This window comes from Cornus florida, unplaced genomic scaffold (assembly GCF_030987335.1).
Source record: "Cornus florida cultivar Cherokee Brave unplaced genomic scaffold, ASM3098733v1 CherokeeBrave_3.0.0_Hap2_Chr04, whole genome shotgun sequence".
NCBI classification, from domain to species: Eukaryota; Viridiplantae; Streptophyta; class Magnoliopsida; order Cornales; family Cornaceae; genus Cornus; species Cornus florida.
In genome coordinates, this window is record NW_026775574.1 from 92,140,712 (window position 1) to 92,161,742 (window position 21,031).

The following is a 21,031-nucleotide window of genomic DNA, read 5'->3' on the forward strand; positions in this document are numbered from 1 at the left end:
AACTCATCGAACCTGAAAGTCAGGGGCGTGGATGTAGTGCAATTTAGTAATTTGACATATTTACTAGTGGCAATATTTGAAAAATATTTTTGATAGTTTCAAAACTCAATACTTTAATTTTATTATTAGTATTGTGTAATTTATCCTTAACGACTTTACGAGAACAATTCTTATATGATTCAAACTTATTTGATTTAAATGGACCATAGTTGCGTGTCGGAATTCCAAATTTAAAGGATTTTGTTAATATCAAATTGATTATAATTTGTCCCTAAATAAGGAATTTCAAATTTAAAGCACAAATAATTAGTAATTATAAAATTAGGAAACTATAAATAAAGACAATAATATTTTTAAAAAAATAAAATTGGTAATTACAAAATTAGAAAACTATAAATAAGGACAATAGTATTTTTTAAAAATAAATTGAGCCATCCTTCCTGATTTGCTTATTTATTACTTTTCTGAGTTTATAATTAAGTATTTTTTATTGGACCATTAGAGGTCAATTATACAATTTTTTTCCTAAAATTTTTATTTTATTTTTGAAATGGGAATATCACGTCAGCACTGAGGACCTGTATTTTCAATGAATCTCAAGGTTACAAGGCTACAACCACTATAAAGACATGGGTACAAGTCCCACCATAACAACCCCACACTCTCATCTCTCAATCGTCTGCGTCCGTGAATTTTAGAATTCTTACATTTTTAATGGGTTTGCTTTTTTATTTTGCCGTGCAAAAATAAATTCATTTTAATATGTTTTCTTTTCATTTTGCCGTGCAAAAATAAATTGATCTCAAAATATGGCTCTTTTCATCTATTTTAAAATTATTAGACAAGTAATGGTGCATTTATTAAAATAAATCATACAATAGTATTTCAAAATAAGAGTGCAAACTTAGTTAAATACATAGTTCAATTCGATAATTTATGAACAAAATTTAAATTAAAAGTTCCAAAGATAAAAACACGTTAGTTTTTCACATGATAAAAAATAACTTATAACACTCTTGTTAAAAGATAAAAACAAATTATTATTATTATTTTTTTTATCAAAACAATGATATATCGAAATTAAATTTTAATAAATCAATTTTCAAGCTAGGTTCATTCTAATTTATTTCAAGTTGATTAATTCCAACTCTACCACTTCTATTAATTTATGATAGGAGCATCACTACTATCACTACTGTTACACATCCTGCAGTTCGTATAATACAACCCAGCGAGCCAACACGCACGAACACATTCAAGCCAACACCAATGGCGGATCTACAATCTCCACCACCGCCACCGCCACCGCCACCACTGCCGCCTCGGTCTACCGCCGACTTCTTCGGGGACCCGATCGACTCCCACCCAATGTGGTTCAAGCAATCCTCCTTCCTCCAACCGACCTTCGACTCCGAATCGTACATCTCGGATCTCCGAACCTTCGTCCCCTTCGACACCCTCCGATCCGAGCTCCAATCCCATTCGTCGTCCTTAAAGCACGAGCTCGTCGAGTTAATTAACCGCGACTACGCCGATTTCGTCAATCTCAGCACCAAGCTTGTTGATGTCGAGGGTGCGATCGTGCGAATGCGGGCGCCACTGACGGAGATCCGCGAGAAGATCTTGGTGTTCCGGGGGGCGGTGGAGGGCTCGCTTTCGGCGCTGCAGAGCGGATTGAGGCAGCGGGCGGAGGCAGCGGCCGCGAGGGAGGCTCTCGAGTTGTTGCTCGATACTTTCCATGTTGTGTCCAAGGTATGTGAATGTGAATATGAATGCATATGGCTTTGAACTGAATTTTGGGTTTGTTTGGTGATTGAGAAGTTGTGAGTAAATAGAGGGAGTTGGATATCTTAGATCTTACAGTTTTTGGAGCTTAGGTTTTTCATAATTGGGATTGGGAAATCGGGAATTTTTAATTAAGACTTAATTTAGTAACAGAAGTACACTAATAATGAACTTGAACTTATTTTGTTCCCGAAATGTACTAGCCCTATTCACTTGATTTAGTTTATGCGTTCAATTTCAAGTTTTGGATAATAAATCCTTACCAAAATATTAGCCATCAACATTTTCCATCCTTTACCCTTGCCGAGAAAATGTAGGGAAAGAAACCATATTAGAATTTGGGATCTCAGAATTTTCATAATTGAGATCTGGCTTACGAATTGTGTACTGAACTTGGCCCAATTACGACACAAGTGAGTTAGTTAACTTGATGCACTCAATTTCATGGCTATTCTTTTCCCTCTTTATTTATTTATTTATTTAGTTATTAATTTTACTATTTTTGTGGTAACATGTTTATTGTTTGGAAGGAACTGAAATCTAGTTCTATCCATTGTTGAGAATGTGTAGGAAAACTGAAGAGTTGAATTTTTGGATCTCAGAGTACGTCTTAAAATATTAGGAAATGGAAATGAGGTAGAATTTTAGATGTTGAATTGGTCACTATTGCAACCCAAAAAACAAGAACCTTAAAAGGAAACCTGGTTCGAGTTTTGTTTAGGAAACCCGTGTAAAATTCAGCTTAAGAGCTTGTTTTTTATTTGCGCTTTGTTTTCGTTGCCAAGAAAACAGGGTAAAAAAGTTAGGCAATGGAACTTCTACTATAATTGTGTTGTATATTATCTGTTTCTTCAACCATTGAGAAACTGACTTTATCTGAGCCAAACATCTGAGATGGTTAAGTTTAGCGGAACTTTTTTTTTATTTATTTATTTATTTTTTTTTTAAATTTTTATATATATATTTATTTTATGTTTTAAGATATGCCTTTAGGATTGCCACGGGTCGACATGCCTTGGTGGCCGATCTCTATCGGCTTGATAGAGGGAGAACATCTTGGGATGTGCATTTTTTTAAAGCATTTTTAGGATTGGGAGATTGAGGATGCTATTGCTTTTTTGGAGTTGCTGTATCGCCAGGTGATTGGGGGAGTTCCTGATTCTTGGGTGTGGGTTCCTTCTTCCCAGGGTTGTTTTGAGTTTCTGTCTTTTTATGGGCGTCTTATGGATGTTCCAGGGGATCCCTCCCAGTGGAAGGCAAGGCCCCCCTCAAGGTGGCTTTCTTTTTTTGTACTTCTGTTTTTGGGAAGATCTGAACTCGGGATCATTTAAAGTGGAGGAGGCATATGGTGGTCAACTGTTGCTGCATGTACAAAAGAGATGGGGAAACGGTTGATCACCTTCTTTTGCATTGCCAAGTGGCTTGAGATTGCTGGGGTTTTGTTGTTGGGCTTGTTTGGGGTTCAGTGGGTTATGCTCAGGTGTTCTAGAATCTTGGAGAGGTTGTATAGCAGTTCCATTATCTAACTTTTTTTTCCTGTTTTCTTGGCAATGAGCAAAAAGAAAAAAAAAATAGAACAAAAAAGCTCTAAACTGAATGTTACACGGGTTTCCTAAACAAAACTCGACTTAGGTTTCCTTTTAAGGCTCTTGTTTTTTGGGTTGCAATAGTGACCAATCCAAGATTCAAAATTCTACCTCATTTCCATTTCCTAATATTTTAAGACATACCCTGAGATCCAAAATTTAAACTCTTCAATTTTCCTTCCCAAGTTCGTGATTTCTGGAGGGTCACTCCTTTGTGCGTCTAGTGGTTATGGCTTGAAAGAAATAGGTGATCCTTTGAAGGAAAGGAGACTTCTATTGGTGCGCTTAAGTTCTCCATCATTAGTACTCTTTCTTGTTGGGTTCTAGGGAGAAATTGTAAATCAATGGAGGAGTTAGTTGATTTTTTGGACTCTTTGAGAGTTTAGAGGCCATATTTGGCCTTGTGTAACTTTTGAGGGATGCATTCCCCTTTTGAACGCCTTTTTTATGCAATCTTACTTGTAAAAAGAAGAAGATATGTCTTAATTATGAATGAAATATCCAATAATAAGAATTAAGAGTTTTTCAAACCTACATATTCTTATTATTACGATCCTTTTACATTTGAATTAGTCATGCTTGTTCGATTTCTAGTTTTGGATAAAACTCCTGAAGAGAATAGTAGCCATCATCCTTTAGTACCCCCCGTCTTCTAGTCCTTTAGCTTGCTGGAAAATGTAGGAAAACCGTATTGGATTTGGGATCCTTGAACTTTTATAATTGGGACCTGATCTGACAAATTAGAAACGTTCACCCAACTTAGTTCATTATGATTAAGTGAGTTGATTGACTTGATTCCTTCAAATTTGTTGCTGAAATATTCTGATTTTCTCTTATTTCATTATTTATCTTAGCATCCAAACAGGGGTTTGTCTTAGTAAAAGGAATTTGTTACTGAAATGTTTCTTCTCTTATTTCATTATTTTTCTTACCATCCAAACGGGGTTTGTCTTATTTTTTAATTGTTTTGAAGGAGCTCCATCTAGGATTCTGAAGAATTTAGGAACTCAGATATATCATAGAATAGAAGGAAATGGAAGGTAGAATTTTTGGATGTGTGTATATAGTAAAATTGTAGAAAATGGAGATGGGCTAGAATTTTTGGATCTTAGATTCTTAATTGCTGCAACACTAAAAGAATTGAAAACTTTTAAGGAAGCAACAGAAAGCATAATGTTAAAATTATGCTTTCTTTTACTTCATCCAGATCTCTTGCCAGGAAATGGAAATGGGCTAGAATTTTTGGATCTTTGATTCTTCATTGCTGCAATTCTAAAAGAATTGAAAACTTTTAAGGAAGCAACAGAAAACATAGTGTTTAAAATTATGTTTTCTTTTACTTCATCCAGATCTCTTGCCAGCAAACTAGCGGGTTACGTTTCTCTTATTTTTCTGGTTGTATATTATCCGATCAGAACCATGAGTCAAGCAGGATTCAATTTGAGAGGTTTCTTGTTTACTTTTTGTGTTTGTGCTCATGTGCTGTGTTTCATTGCTGAGAGAACTCAGGAAAAGAAAAGAAAATGGAACTTTTAACTTAATTTTAATTTTATTGTTTACCAAAAATTGAGAAATTGACGTAACCAAATCAAACATTTGGGATGGCTAAGTTTAGTGCACATTTTGTTTTCTTTTTCTTTTTTCTTTTTTAATTTTGATATTTCTTGTTGGGATGAATTCGTGTTTTCCTTAACCTACGTATTCTATTAACCTGAATTAGGATACTTTTACTTGCAGTTGCAAGCTTTAGAGCTTCATTTCTGATAATATACGTTTCTGTTTATGTACAAGGGACTATGGTCACAGTTTATATGTGTTTTTGTATTTTTATCTTTTCAATTGCAGGTTGAAAAATTGATAAAGGAGTTGCCAAGTGTGCCGACTGATTGGTCCAATGGATATGTAAATTCCACAGAAAAGGGTCATTTAAGCAATGGATTTTCCTTACAACACCCTGAAAATGGAACAAATCTCAGGGAGACTCAAAGCATGCTTTTGGAGAGAATTGCCAGTGAAATGAATCGGCTAAAGTTCTACATTGCTCGTGCACAGGTCCATCTTGATCTCATCCTCTTGGTAAATTTTTTAGAGTTTGTTTGACTGAGGGAATTAGGAAAGAAAAGGAAAGGAGGTAAATTTATCTCACCTTTGATTTGAAAAGGGAGGGAAGGGAAATCAATAAGAGGGAAAATGAGGGAAAGGTTAACCCCTTGAACAGGGTTTTCTTTCCCTCCAACTTGTGAGAGGAAATGAAATAAAATGATAAGGGAGTTGGGGATTGCTCACCTATTTTTTATAAGCTATGAATCCCTTCTTCACCCAACATTTCTTTCCTTTCTTTTCTCTCCTTATTCTTTGCCAAACAAAACAAGAACTAACCTTTATCATTTATTTATTTATTTCCTCTTAATTATCTACACAGGAGGAGGGATTAACATTGTCCTTTCATTTCTTTTCTTTTTTCTGCTAAGTAATGCTTTATTTTCCTTTCAACTTGTCCAAATGCACTCTCTTGGTTGTTGAATTGTTCTCTGATTTATGTGGCAATAACATTATAATGTATCAATTCTGATATGATTTCCTTATGTTCTATTAACCATCTGATGTGCAACCCATAACTAGCTTCTTTATGCTTGATTCATCTCGGAAGTCAACTTTGATTGGAATATGAGAATTAAGACTATTTTAAAAGTGTTTCCTATAGTATTAGTGCAGACTGCAGAGCAGCACTCTGTTGCTGCTACCAGAATTTACAGTGATTTTTGTGAACTGTCTCACTTGGAAAACTAGATGCAAGTCCTATATTTCTTCGAGGAAAAAAATTGACCATGTTAGACTGTCATAAATTGGAAACAATTAGAGATAATGACATTAGTTGTTGGTTTTTTTATTTTGGAAAATTTGTGATGATTATTATTTGGTAGAAGTTTAAACCATATCTTTTTTTTTTTTTGGATAAATTAAAACCATATCTATTGTCAATTGTCTCACTCAAAACCTATGTCACATGGACTCTTCAAAAATAGGTGTAATACCTGTGTCGGACACATAATACTCGGACATGGGTATGGAATATGTGCCCGACACTTTTGGTTAGACGTGTACCTTAAAAACATATCCTGTAATTATATTTGGTTAGATTATTACTTTAAAACGAGTGAAATGCCTACATTGAACGCTATATTACTTAAGAACATTATTTTACTTGAGAAAATAAAATAAAACTATTAAATAATATGAATAATTAGTAGTCTCTATGTGTCCTCTTGTTTGAAGATTTGACACATCCGATGCGTAGATACATACCCGTATCCAATACACGTACCCGAGTCTATGTAACATAGCTCAAAACCCATCTCTAGTTTTGTTGTACTCTATAAATGAGCACTACATTGAGGAATCAAATGTTTTGCTATTTGTAGCGGAAGAGTCTTTAGGAACGCAATCAATGCGGTCAATCATATGTAATTATGTTTTCCTATAAAAATAAAGTATATAAAACACCCCCAAGGTTAACTTTTAGTGCACATAACACCGTTATTTTATTTTGTGTATACAAGTTTATTAATTTTTAAAAAATGTTGCAACCAAGATGCCCCTGTACAATTTTTATTTTATTTCCTTTATTTTTATTAACAACACAAATCTCTCTGGTGGAGGTTCGGTTTGTGGAGAAGCTATATGGTCAAAACTATGGAAATTCTTCTTATCAGAAAATTCCATAAACCTTTTCATCTAATCATCTGTTCTTGCACACTCTCTCTCTAAATCTAGAGTGCGAAAGACAGTTTAGGCGATGACGATGAAAGCAGTGGTAGTGGCAGTGGTGACGACAATAGAAGGAAGAGGCAGAGGAACCGTCCTCTGCTCGCATCGAATTAGTCTTGCAGTCGTCGATACATTCTCTCTCTAAACTGCCCTTTGTTGATGCAACGACCTAACTCTCGCGCAGATCCAAGTATCTTCATCAATCAACTTTGTCGTTGGAGAGAATTGACTTGTTAGTGGTAGCGATGGAGGAAGGTTGAGTTGAATCAGTGGCTCTGGAGATGAAATTGAGCCTCAGATGGTGGAAATTCTGATCACTTAGGGTTTTTTGGACTATTGCGTTATTAAGATTTGGAATGAATCTATCTGTGCTTTGTTAAGGGGATAAATGATGTACGGCATATACATATATCTAGGGGTGGCAATTCGTGTTGGCGTTAGTGTTCGTGTCGACACGATTACGACACGGACACGATTAGGGTTGACACGAACACGACACGATTATTAATCGTGTCTAAGACCCTTGACACGAACACGACACGATTATTATACATGTAACACGACACGACACGCATAACTTGTTTAATAAATAGGTCAAGACTTGACACGACACGAAAAGATACATTTAAGTTATTTTTGACACGAATATAACATATATATTCTACATGTTTTACTAAATGGGTCATTTTTTACACGAACACGACACGTTTATTTGACACGTTTAGTTAATCGGGTTAATCGTATCATAATCGTGTTAATAGGGTCAAACACGAACACGACACGTTTAGTTAGCTGGTCAATCCATGTCGACACGATTATGACACGAACACGATTAGCCCAAACCCAAACCCGCTTATCTCGTGTCATGTTTGTGTCGTGTTAGCGTGTCGTGTCAAATATTGCCACTCCCACATATATCTATGTATGCTTACATCTGATGATCCTTATATATATATATATATATATATATATATATGTACAACAGTATAATCGCTTTAATGGAAATTTTTTAAGGTAAAATAAACATTAGTAAAGGGGTAAACGACATATATATATATATAACACGATTAGCCCAAACCCAAACCCGCTTATCTCGTGTCGTGTTTGTGTCGTGTTAGCGTGTCGTGTCAAATATTGCCACCCCCACATATATCTATGTATGCTTACATCTGATGATCCTTATATATATATATATATATATATATATATGTACAACAGTATAATCGCTTTAATGGAAATTTTTTAAGGTAAAATAAACATTAGTAAAGGGGTAAACGACATATATATATATATATACATATGTGTGTATATATATATATATATATATATATGTACAACAGTATAATCGCTTTAATGGAAATTTTTTAAGGTAAAATAAACATTAGTAAAGGGGTAAACGACATATATATATATATACATATGTATATGTATATATATATATATGTACAACAGTATAATCGCTTTAATGGAAATTTTTTAAGGTAAAATAAACATTAGTAAAGGGGTAAACGACATATATATATATATATACATATGTGTATATATATATATATATATATATGTACAACAGTATAATCGCTTTAATGGAAATTTTTTAAGGTAAAATAAACATTAGTAAAGGGGTAAACGACATATATATATATATACATATGTATATGTATATATACATATGTATATATATATATATGTCGTTTACCCCTTTACTAATGTTTATTTTACCTTAAAAAATTTCCATTAAAGCGATTATACTGTTGTACATAAGTCATAAATTGAAGTCGCAGATAAGGGCCAAAAGAAGAGAATCAATGGCGGCATCATCTCTCTACAACTTCCTTTTTCTCTCTCCTCTTCAAAACCAATACCACCACCAAACTCTTGTCTCCTCTCTCTCTCTCTCTTCCTCATCATAAACAACAACTGCCACTCCTTCATTGTTTCTGACTCTCAAAAACAGAGACGGGTTAGCCCCAGTAATTCCCATCAAACATCAATCATCTTCTGATTTTCCCTTAGTGGTGTAACTGGCGTTTCCTTCACCGGCTTTCACAAATACCGTTTTCTTCAAATTCACGTACAACGTTCAGGTCATAGTTGGCGAGAACAAGCATGAAGAGAAGCTGATCAGTTGGTTCCGTAGGGAGGTCTTGAGGGCTGGTTTCATCCAAGATTGTTCCATCTTGCCCATTTTGGTCATTTTACAATCAATGAGTTTTTTACTCTTTTTTTTTTAATTTTTAAATTCAGTTAAAGAAGGGCAGTTTAGTCTTTTCATCGCTCCATTAATGCCAGGGACGGATGTATGTAGAAGTCAGTGGGGGAAATTGGGCCCACTGAATTTTTTTTTTTTTTAATTTTTATTTATAGTAATATATCCTACTATTTTATTTATTTTGATATATATACCTATAAAGTTACACTACTGCCCCCACCGAAATTACTAAAAAATTACACTATTGCCCCCCCTCACACAATTTCCTTGCTCCGTCCTTGATTAATGCCTGTGTGACGTGAGGCCCTTGTTTGCACCTAAAATGAATGTTATGGTGTTTTGAGAACCTATAGGGAGTTAGATGCCCTACATGCATACTATAGGAGTGTTCTTTGCACGTGACCCTTCCTATAATGTTTGGAAAGTGAAAAATTTACTTCATAAGAGATGGAGATAGTCAGTTCTATGGACAACGGTGTGAATGCTTGCAGTTAATTGGAGTTTGGGACACAATCTATTTTGTTATTTGGCAAAATAGATTTTGTGGCAGTTGAAATTTGGCTGGTTTGGGTTTTAAGAGCCATTGACAAAGTAGTTATAAATTATCTATGGCTCATATTGTTTTCCGTTGTAGTGGTAGCTCAAATCTAACCAAGCCTTTTACACTTGAAGATTATGAGAATCATGTTACCCAACATTCAACATCCAAGATAGTCGGGAGATAAATCTTGGTATTGGGATTTGTGATGGGCAAAATTGCAGTTTAACTTGTTGAGATCGTTTGTCAAGGCGTAATTTTCAATCACTAGCAAACCACTAAAAGGTCATCAATGCATATGTTTTATCATCAAGTTGTCACATTTTAATTTTATTAATTTTACATTGTCAAGTTTATGACAAGGGGTCATTGCTTAGTGTAATGGTAAATGTTCATGTTGATAAGCATGAGAACGCGGGTTTACGTATAAGAGCTGACACTTTTTTGCGAAAATGTCAAAGGCCAGATTTGTCTCCAATCTTTTCCTCTCAACACCCCGTATTTGGACTAGCACTGGTAATGGCTTTTAATTGTTGACACTTAGAAGGGCACTTCAATTATTGTATTGGGCCTTTTTTTTTATTATTCTTTTATTTTAGAGTCAAAACAATAAGAAAGTACCAGTTAAGAACATTTCATTATCTAATAGAACTAGAAACTGGAAATACAAGTCTAAAAGTAGCTTGTATTTTTTCTGTTTTATGTAAGATATCATGAAATATGGGCGATCCAAAATACTTTGAATAGAATAAACATATTAAAATTCAAGATTAGTTGATTGCGCTGAGGCACTGAAGTACTGATTTGTAAATGGAAACAGCAGCAATTTTGCTTACATAACAATAATCAATCAAACTACTTGCTTACATAGGTGCTATAATTTATATTGAACAGTAGTTAAAAAATCTGAAAGAACTTTGTGCAGTGAATAAGCTGGGCTTTTTGTTGCTTGTTAATATTATTATTATTTTTGATAAGTTGATTTTGTTAATGGGTTTAACTTTTTTCCATTAATGACACAGTTTGCTGTCCCAAAAGGCAATATGTTGACGGAATAGCAACTTCTTTATTCTTCAATTTGTCTGTCCTGGCAAAATTTTCATTATTCTGGCGATAATCTAGACCCCTCTCATAAAACATTAGTACCTTCTTGAGTATCTTTTCCATGGGCAAAAAAAGGAAACTGTTTGAATTTTTATTTGCAATACACATGCAAAAGACTTGAACACCAATACCTTTTCCATTAGAATAACTAATTATGTGTGATGTCAGATCTTTAATTCCTGAAGTCTTGAAGTTGCGATTCATATAATATATTTTATATTTTTTGCTTGGATAACTATTTTCTTGTACTCATTGGTGCTCAAGCAAGTATTATTCATGCACAAAGCTGCCATAGACTAATCTTACTGTGAAGAATCAATGGCTATCTGTGTTAATAACTTACACATTTTCTATTCTCTCTTACGGCAGTACAGAACCTGCCATTCATTGAGAATATGGAGAAGAGGATACAGAGTAATAGTCTGTTATTGGATGCAAGCTTGGGGCACTGTTTCGTAGATGGACTGGAACACAGGGATGCAAATGCAATATACAATTGCTTGCGTGCATATGCTGCTATTGATAACACCAGGAATGCAGAAGAAATTTTTCGTTCAACTGTTGTGGCACCAATGGTACAGAAAATTATTCCCCGCAGTTCATCTGGGGTGGTTGGTGGGGCATCAGGAGATGAACTTGAGGAGGACTATAAACAAATTATGCAACATATAGAAAAAAACTGTAAATTTTTATTGGAAATTTCATCTACAGGTATTGCCATCAACCTTTTGTGCTACAATATTCTTAACAACTCAATAAAGCCTTATGGCCCTCTTCCCAGCTATTTGAATCCACTACAAGGATGCTTTAATCATTGCATGCTTTTTGATTATGATATCATATGCACAACCTCAACCAAACATTGTTCTTGTAGTGCCTTTTAGCTGAATAGTTTAACTCTCAGTATACTTACTGGTCTTTGTTGCCAAGCCAAGGTCACCCCTGTAATATTTTTTTAACATAGTATCACTATTCTTCAGTTAAAAGAACACATTGATTTTATTTTCAGTGATTTCTTTCTTTGACAGTTGTCCATTTCAAAATCATTGTTTCAGATATGAACATTTTATTAACATTTCGTTTGGTGAGTTATGACTGCCCTAGATATTTGTGGTTAGTACATAAACCTTGAATTGCTTTATGGCCTTCCTTAAATTGTCCTTTTTAAACCTTTTACTTGAGAGGTTTGACGGAATCACACCAGCCTATAAATCTTTTATCTTCCTTCATATCTTTCTCGTTCTGTTTGTTTACTTTTTGCTTCATCATGTTCTACTTTGTAGGCCAGACCCTCTTAAATCTCCTACTTATTTTGGATGATTAATCCAATACAGAGAAAACGGTTTTGCTGTTTTATATTCCAAAATGAAGTAATAGGAAACTGTTATATATGATTACATGTCAATTACTAGTTTTTCTCAATGTTTGTTATTTACTAGTTTCTTCTATATTCCCAACAGCAAAGAAAGAAAGAAAGAAATTCTTAGATTAACAATTGAAGTTCTTGATCTGCAGAAAATTCAGGTCTGCATGTATTTAGCTTCCTGGCCAATTCAATTCTTAAAGAGGTTCTCTTGGCAATCCAAAAAGGGAAACCAGGAGCGTTTTCACCTGGAAGACCTACAGAATTCCTGAAAAATTACAAATCAAGCCTAGATTTCTTGGATCATTTAGAAGGTAGTATAAAACCTTCTGATGTGCCTGTATTTTGCATATGCAAGTGATTCATTAAGAATAAACTTGTTAAGTATATATATGTTCGTTTTAGTTATAACATTCTGTTGTCATGCAAGGCTACTGTCCGTCTAGATCTGCCGTTGCCAAATTTAGATCTGAGTCTGTCTACATTGAGTTTATGAAGCAGTGGAATATTGGGGTCTATTTCTCATTAAGGTACTCAATGCAGTTTCTCGATGGTTCCTGTTGACAAAATACTGGAATTTTATTGTTTAATGGTGTTGGTTACTTGTTGGCCCCTCCCCAAAAGAAGAGAGAAAGGGGAAGGGGAAGGGGAAAGAGGGGGGGGAAGGCGGGGTGGGGAGGGGAGGGGAGGGGTATGAGTAAAATAGAAGCCAAGGAAAATTAAACACATGAGCAACTGATGTACTTATACTTATTTTGCCTTAGGTTTCAGGAGGTAGCTGGGACCTTAGATTCTGCACTTCTGGTTGCTGGTCTTGTCCCAGTCCAAAACTCACATTCTGACCAAGGAGCTTCTCAAGTTTTAACATTAAAACAAAGTTTCTCTCTTTTGGAGTGCTTGAGATCCTGCTGGAGAGATGATGTTCTTGTCCTCTCTTGCTCTGACAAGTTTCTCCGTTTGTCTTTGCAACTTCTTTCAAGGTCAGTCTGCATTCGGAAATAGGAAGGTTCAATTTTTTTCCTTTTATTTGACTAATTTGCTGACATGTAAAAGTATTTGACTGCATTATGCTTATAGATACTCAAATTGGTTGTCAGCTGGTCTGGCTGCTCGCAAAGCTGGTAACACGGGCTCCAACCCTGGATTTGAATGGGCTATTTCTGCTGTCCCAGACGATCTTGTTTATGTATGTAATATTTCTTGATTTCACTATATTATACTTTCTTCTCTGTTGAAAATTATGTTTATAACCTATTGCCCTTTGCTCTTTTTCCTTGTAGACATTTTGTTGATACCACTTGGTTTTTCTGTCCACAATGCTAGAGTATCTAACTGCATTTTTTCATGCATGTCCTATTAGTATTTCAAGTTGTAGGACATGCTCATGATTTTCCTTCTTTGAAACACATTTGGATGGGAGACTATTTGTTAGATCATTTCTTTGTGTCAGATGAAAACTGTTAAAGTGTACCAACAAAAACTACTTGTTTGATGTCACCACTAAACTAATGGTGTTCTAAATAAATGTATCATGAAAGAATCAAGGTCTTGGAATCTGATGCAGGCATATGAACTTTGATGGGTAACAAGTGCAACGTTTTTTCTTACAGACAAAGTACATAGCAAAGATGACTGCATATTGGTTGTCAATAAATGAATGTGTTCCCCCTATTTTCAGTCTGATGATGTGAACTTCGATTGGAAATGTAAAAGGCGCCTTGATGCATATACACTGTATTTTGCCAATCTTTGTGCTGCAAATTGGAATTTCCGACTTAAGATGTCCAGCTAATAGCTTCTTTTGAGTTTTTAATTTGAGTTCTGACTTTTGAGGATTACAATCACATTAAATGAACTCCAAACTTGAATTATTTATAGGGTGTTCAATATCCCTTGTTTTCTTTCTATAAACAGCCAAATTAAGAAGCAATAATCACATTATACTGTGTCGTGCTCTTCATGAAGTCTTTTACTTGTAGATATTGCTTGTTGGCAGTAAAATGATTGACTGCACTTTGAAACTGCATTGCCACAATCAGAAGATATCATGATCTGCATTAGCAGTTATCTGCCAAGCAGCGGCACCCAGTTGGTATTTAACTGTATATCAGCATGAAGTCAATGGCATTGTTGTTTTGTAGTTCTAATGTTTCCGATTTATGATTGATTTGTTTTATTAGAAGTCATCATTATATGCAGAATAATGGCATGCGTTAGATATGTGTCTAGACTTTCTCATCCAGCACTTTGCATAGGCAGGACAAGCATTGAGTAATGGCTTCTTATTATATCATAAGCTGTTACTCGATTTAATGGTAAAAATTTGGCTTTTAAGCATAAAGGACTAGTTTGTGTTTGTACATAGTCATTTTGTGTTAAAATACAAAGTTAGATTTGTATCCTACGCAGCCTTCTTATCACCTTGTATTGATAGGACTAACACTGGTAACGGGTTTAATAACACAATATTTTTTTTACTTAAAGTAAATTGTTTTCTTAAAGAGGTTGAATAATTACTATGAACTCTTGATTTCAAATCATAATTCCGAAAGTGGGCACAATACTTCTTGAATGACAACATACGCTTCATGCCTTGCTTTTCTCACTTTCAATCTCTTTCTTTAAAATTTCTAAATCCAGATCTTAAACTGTTTTCTGAATTAACTTTTTCTGTATTATGGTTTGATTCTAGCTGTAATTTTACCACACTTAGGCCAATTCGAGCTTTGTGCTTTGATATGGAAACATCTTTCATACATATAACTTGTCGAGTTGTTGGCCATTTCGAGCTTTGTGCTTTGATATGGAAACATCTTTCATACATATAACTTGTTGAGTTGTTGTAGGTCACATCTTCTTGATGTCATATTCAGCTGATAATTATGCTCAATTCATTTGGTAAATGGAGGTTTTTTTGTTGCAGATAATTAATGATCTGAATGGTCTAGCAGTGGAGATTTGTGGCGACTACCTTGGACATGTACTTGAGCTTCTAAATTCATGTTCCACCGAAGTACTTGATCTTGTAAAGCAGAGTATTTTACAGGGTGGAAATCTGCTGAAGGATCTTGTGCCTCTAGTAATGAATGCAATAATAGAAACACTAGTTGAGAAATCTGTGGAGGTAACCTACATATATTATCACAAGCTTCTTTTCAGCTAACTATGCAATGCAATGATAAATGGATTTGTTGTTTTGGGTGGGTGGGGTGGGGGTTGATTGTATCCCTATCTTGAATGTGGAGATGGTTAACCACCTTAAATTTTCATTGAACTTCAGTATTTTTAATGACTTTTTCTGCATCTTCATTTGTCACTAATACATCTTTTTCAAAATTATTATAGGACTTGAGACAACTGAAGGGGATAACTGCAACATACAGGATGACTAATAAGCCTCTTCCTGTTAGGCATTCACCATATGTGGCAGGGGTATTGCGTCCCTTGAAGGTATGTATGCAGTCTCATTCTGTTTTGTAGAATTTATGTTACTCTTTCCTCTTCTCTTGAGCATAATGTTTCCATTACCGTGTTTAGTTGCTAGATTTGCAATTGAGCAACAACGTTAGGGGGGTTTGAATGTCCTCTATTTTGAAACGTATTTAGATGAGTCCTCTTATTTTTTTATTTTTATTATTATTTTTCTTTCTTGTAGCATTTAGATCAGTTTATCGTGTTACTTGCACAGAAACGTATTATCAAGGAGAATGAAATGATGTTAATTTATCTTCACCATTTTCCTGTGACGATGGCTCCGTTTTTAGTGATGTACCATATGCACTCTATAGGCTAGTTTTGTTCCTTCAAATGCATTTGGAGACGGACAATTTGTTCAATTTCTACTGGATATCCTAAATCTGAATGCGACCTTATTTGATTGGTTAAATTTATTTATTTATTTTATCTGTGTAACGATCTTTTCAGCAGCAGAACTTTTATTTTATTTTTAGATCAGCTGTAAGTATTGATCAGCATTTTTGATGTGATAGTTTGAATGATGTAAAACATGTAACCATATATATATGTCACAGGTTGTCTGCAATGTTTGATTGTAAAGTGATCATTGGTTATGGAAGCATAACACCAATAATTTCGATATAATGATTGTGGTGTCACATAATAAATCATGGCTCTTAGAAATCATGACGTGGAATGTAGGAGCCATAATGTGAAATCTTATGTATGCAATAGATCATATATGAAACAATATGCTTCACATGGGCGGGTGTGTGGGGGTGGGTGCAAGGCACTGGCAGGCTACCATCGCCTAGGTGTGGAAAGGGAAGCCCTATATATGTAGATTGGTACTCTCCATGTACAACGCGTTTTGGGCTAAGGCTTAGGAACAAAACCGTGCAGGCTTTGGCCCAAAGCGGACAATATTGTTTCATCTGGACCCAAAAAGAAAAGTGCAATGTATGATATTTTAGTTGTATCGTATGAGGTATTTTACTATAGATTTAATATGTATATGGTATATAAGTTGCATATAGTAGGCGAACAGGTGATTTCTTCAGACAGCTTCTGAAGAAAATTATTATTGTAATTGTTAGGGCAACCCGCACTTAGGGCCTTCATGAATATCTCAGGATCGGCTCGTGAAAAACTCGGCTCGGGCTCGGTCATTAAGTAAACGAGCCGATGTTGAACAGGCTCGTTTTGTTATATATATTTGGTTTGATTGTTTTAATTTAATTCTGCCCATTATACATTTTAGGAATCTCAGGACCAAACTTGAAGGCCCAATAAATAGACATTTTCTTTAAAACATATAAGCCCCATTACTGAGCCAACAATAAGAAATTGAAAGACCCTTATACTAGTGTTATGTTCTGTATATGTCCATTGAATCTGAAACCCCAGGACTCTCCTATCTCGTTCAGTCACATCTGCACCTCACTGAGACACCCTCCCATCCATCCCATGTCATCTCTCTTCACTCTTTTGCAGCCTTCTCATCATAAAATCCCCTCACCTTAAAATCTCATTATTCACCAATCTATCTCCTCTCTCTAAGATGCCCTCATAGTGAGGTTGAAGCTTTAATGGAGATGGAGATGGAGATGGAGATGGTGACGATGCTATTAATCTGTATCAGAAAAATATCTTCTATAATGGGAAAGGTATGTAGATCTATACACATTTGGGGTGTGTGTGTGTAGATCTATATACATTTGGGGGGTATTATCATGTCGATAGGAAAATTGGGGCTCTGTGTATGCATCTTTGGGTGCAAATGTATATTGACATACAAACTCGCCTGAACATGGCTGAGCCTTGCTCGAGCTCCTCTAGACCAAGTTTGGCCGAACACGAGCCGAGCTTGAACACCCCTGTTACCTTGGCGAGCCGAGGCCGAACAACCTAAAGCTCGGCTCAGCTTGGCTTGGTTCATTTGCAGCCCTAGTTGCACTCCTTGAAAATTTGCTTATATCTACTTGCTTTTTCTTAAAGATTTAATAAAGCCTGTGGAGTAACAAGTGGAACATGAGATTGTTTTTTAGGGATAATTGCATCATTTTTTCATGAGAAATAAACAGAAGCGTGAATGTCATTTCCATTGTTATTACTATTACTTTTAGTATTCTGACTGCTGATACCCCAAGTCTTTTCACCTATTCATTCTAGGTCTCACTGTTTCTTTACCAATCCGTATCTTTCTCAATAGCGTGATCAATGTCCGAAATTTGGACACGTAGCTTCCATTGCCATTTAAATGCTGATTGGCTTTAGCGCAAGTAGTTTGCCAAACTAAACAGGACTGGTTTTTAGCACAGCAAACTAGCCCAGTGCACGAGGAGCCCGCCATGTAGGGTCTGGGGAGGATTAGATGTATGCAGCCTTACCTCTGCATTCAGAGAAGCTTTTTCTTTGTTTCGAATCCATGACATCCAGTTCATAGTGGAGCAACCTTTCCGTTTTTCCAAGGCCCGTCCGCCCTCTTCGTATTCAGTCTTCCTGTTCCAAAATACTGTAGGTGTGGGATGCAATCCGTCAACCTTGTGGATGTGGGGATTTTGAGTATGAAGTGTTGACAGAACTGTTTGGTTCTACAAAGATAATCATTTCCTACACAACTTTTTTACCCTTTTTTGTAGGTATATCTTACATAATAGTTTCTGTCATAGTTTCCAAAAAAAGTTCTGAACCTTTTAGGACAGAATGATAAGATGAGGGTTGAGTTCTTTTGTAGCTTTTTAGTTTTTGCATATGCATTGTTATGGATATTTCTGTGGATGTTTTTACCCATAGGTTGATGTTTTAATGTTTATGAATGGAGAAAAGCACCATTCCTTTTTGGGATTTGTTTTGGTATGGCATTTTGAGTGGTAGGTCAGCCTGAATTGTTGTTATAGAGAGATCTAAATTTCTAATGTATATTCGCTTTATCTTGTATCTTATTGTAGTTTCCATACAGTTATGATTGGGCACATGCAGGTTTAATTGGTTTTTTTTTTGTTGTAGTCAAAGAAATTCTGAAATTTAGCTCGTAGATCTCTACTTTTGGAAAATTTACTTTTTATTTATTTATTATTTTTTTCCTTTGTTTTTTTCTTGTTTTATATTTTTGGAGTTGCTTTCGTGAACTATGTCGTGTGTTTAAACCCATTATAGTCCTAGCAGAGAATCATGTAGCTTACAAAGTGTTGTGTCTAGTTTAGTTGTATTCTGTATGATGGTTGAAAAACATACTAGTGCCTTGGTTTATTTTAATGATTGGACTGGCATATTTAGGTTGTAAACTACAACAAAATATGTCCAATTAAGTTTGTATGTTTGTGTTTTCGTCCGAGGATTTGAATGTGCTTCTTCCATCTCCGTACAAAGGAATCCTTGATTCTCTTTGTATATTTTTTTAGCTACCAATATTTGTACTTGTTTGCTACTACTAAATGAACCTGTGGTTCTGGATACCTTAAAGATTGCTTGGTACCTTGAACTTGCATGACTCTTTACTTTTGAGATATCGAACCTTTGTGTTGAACCACCCCTGTTCCCAGGCTTTTTTGGATGGCGAGCGAGCTGCCACGTATTTGACAAGGGAAATCAGGAATGAACTCTTACGAGGTGCTGCCTTTGAGATTACTGGTCGTTATCATGAATTGGCCGCCGACCTCGTTAGTGCGGTTAGTATGCAAATTACGACATTTACCGTTCTGGAGTTTTAATTTTCTTTTCAGAGTTCCTATTGCATTGGATAATCTTGATTTAAGCCTTTAATTCCCCCTTGACCAGGCTAGGAAAACAGAGTCTGCGCTGCAGAAACTACGTCAGGGTGCACAAAAACGAGGTGGAGCAAGCTCAGATGTCTCAGACCATAACGTGTCCAATACTGATAAGATATGTATGCAATTATTTCTGGATATTCAGGTGAGCAGTATAGTTATATGAGTCTTACATCTTTCTTTGTGCACCCGAGCACGCATGTGCGAAGAAAGTTTCTGAGTCACTGGTAGGCAAATGAAAGACTTTTTAACCGTTATGATTTTATTTTCCTCTGTTCTTCAATTTACCAGGAGTATGGACGCAACCTATTTTCCCTCGGGGTTGACGCAGCAGAAATCCCAGCATACTGTTCCTTGTGGCAGTGCGTCGCTCCTTCAGACAGGCAAAATACAATAAAATTCTAGTTTGGCTGCCATTTATTTTGCAGGACCTAAAAGAGATGCATTTGGTTGCATCTTTCGCTGAGTACCAGAGCATTTGGCTGGCTGCTGTTTATCTTACGACACGGTAAAAAGTTTTTGGCGGCGAATAGCACATAGTTATACCATTTCCTTTGCCTGCAAAATTATTTGATTCTAGGTGGGTTGTTAGTTGCGTTTTCACATATATATATGCATTCATTCCAATTATTGTTTATTTACGTATTGAAAATCACAGTTTTTGTACTTTATAAATTGGTAGTGCTATGTGATGATAAAGAAATAATAAAAGACTCTTCAAACACCAAGTCTGTTCAGTGGCTTCCTGGAGGTTTAAAATCAAACAAAATGCTTTGTTTTGATTTGTGGAAGGGGCGCTTACTTGCCTTATCAAGAAATGGCATTAAAATGAGTGAATAACATACCAAAGCAAAATGATTACTTTCATATTTTGGGTCTTTTTGTACAAATCTTCTGAAAGGAAGGCATTCAAGTATATGTATATTCAAACCATTTCAATGGAAAATGACGTCCTTTACATAGAGGGTTATAAAACAAACTTAATTTCCCGTATGTAAGCGTTAAGGTAAAAGTGGATTTTTTTTTTTTTTTTTTTTCAATTTTTTCTTCCAAATTTTTTTTTAAAAAAAGAATAAATTCGTTGGTTGACAAATTTTTAAATGTTATTCATGAAAATCGAGTTAAAAAAGGTGTTCTTATTTATGTTGTTTAAAAAACTCTAAAATGGTTACTTTCCTTATTTTCTTTAGAATGTGAATTTAAACTCCTTAATATTAGGGTTGACAATTTATACCCAAACCCGGCACTAAAATTAAATCATTTGGGTAATCAATTTAATGGGAGGGTAAGCAATTTAAAAGAATGAGTAAAAAATGGGTATCCATTATATTCATGGATAAATAATGGGTGAATGGTTGATATCCATCTCAACCTACTCAAACAAAATTTTCTCTCCCCAATTTTTATTTTATTTTATTTATTTATTTATTTATTTATTTTTTTCTCCTCCGT

The 21,031-nt window shown here is 35.2% G+C and overlaps 1 protein-coding gene across 1 annotated transcript; it reads left to right on the forward strand.

Annotated features, from left to right (window-relative positions):
• Window positions 1-1,173: 1,173 nt before the first annotated feature.
• Window positions 1,174-20,303, forward strand: LOC132303937 (conserved oligomeric Golgi complex subunit 2-like). The gene is made up of 12 exons (XM_059801393.1): window positions 1,174-1,752; window positions 5,217-5,423; window positions 11,365-11,701; window positions 12,506-12,667; window positions 12,784-12,883; window positions 13,118-13,333; window positions 13,431-13,539; window positions 15,277-15,477; window positions 15,699-15,803; window positions 19,355-19,480; window positions 19,590-19,724; window positions 19,871-20,303. Exons 1-12 carry the CDS (start codon window positions 1,270-1,272, stop codon window positions 19,982-19,984), a joined length of 2,295 nt encoding a protein of 764 aa, XP_059657376.1. The 5' UTR covers window positions 1,174-1,269; the 3' UTR covers window positions 19,985-20,303.
• The last annotated feature ends 728 nt before the right edge of the window (window positions 20,304-21,031 follow it).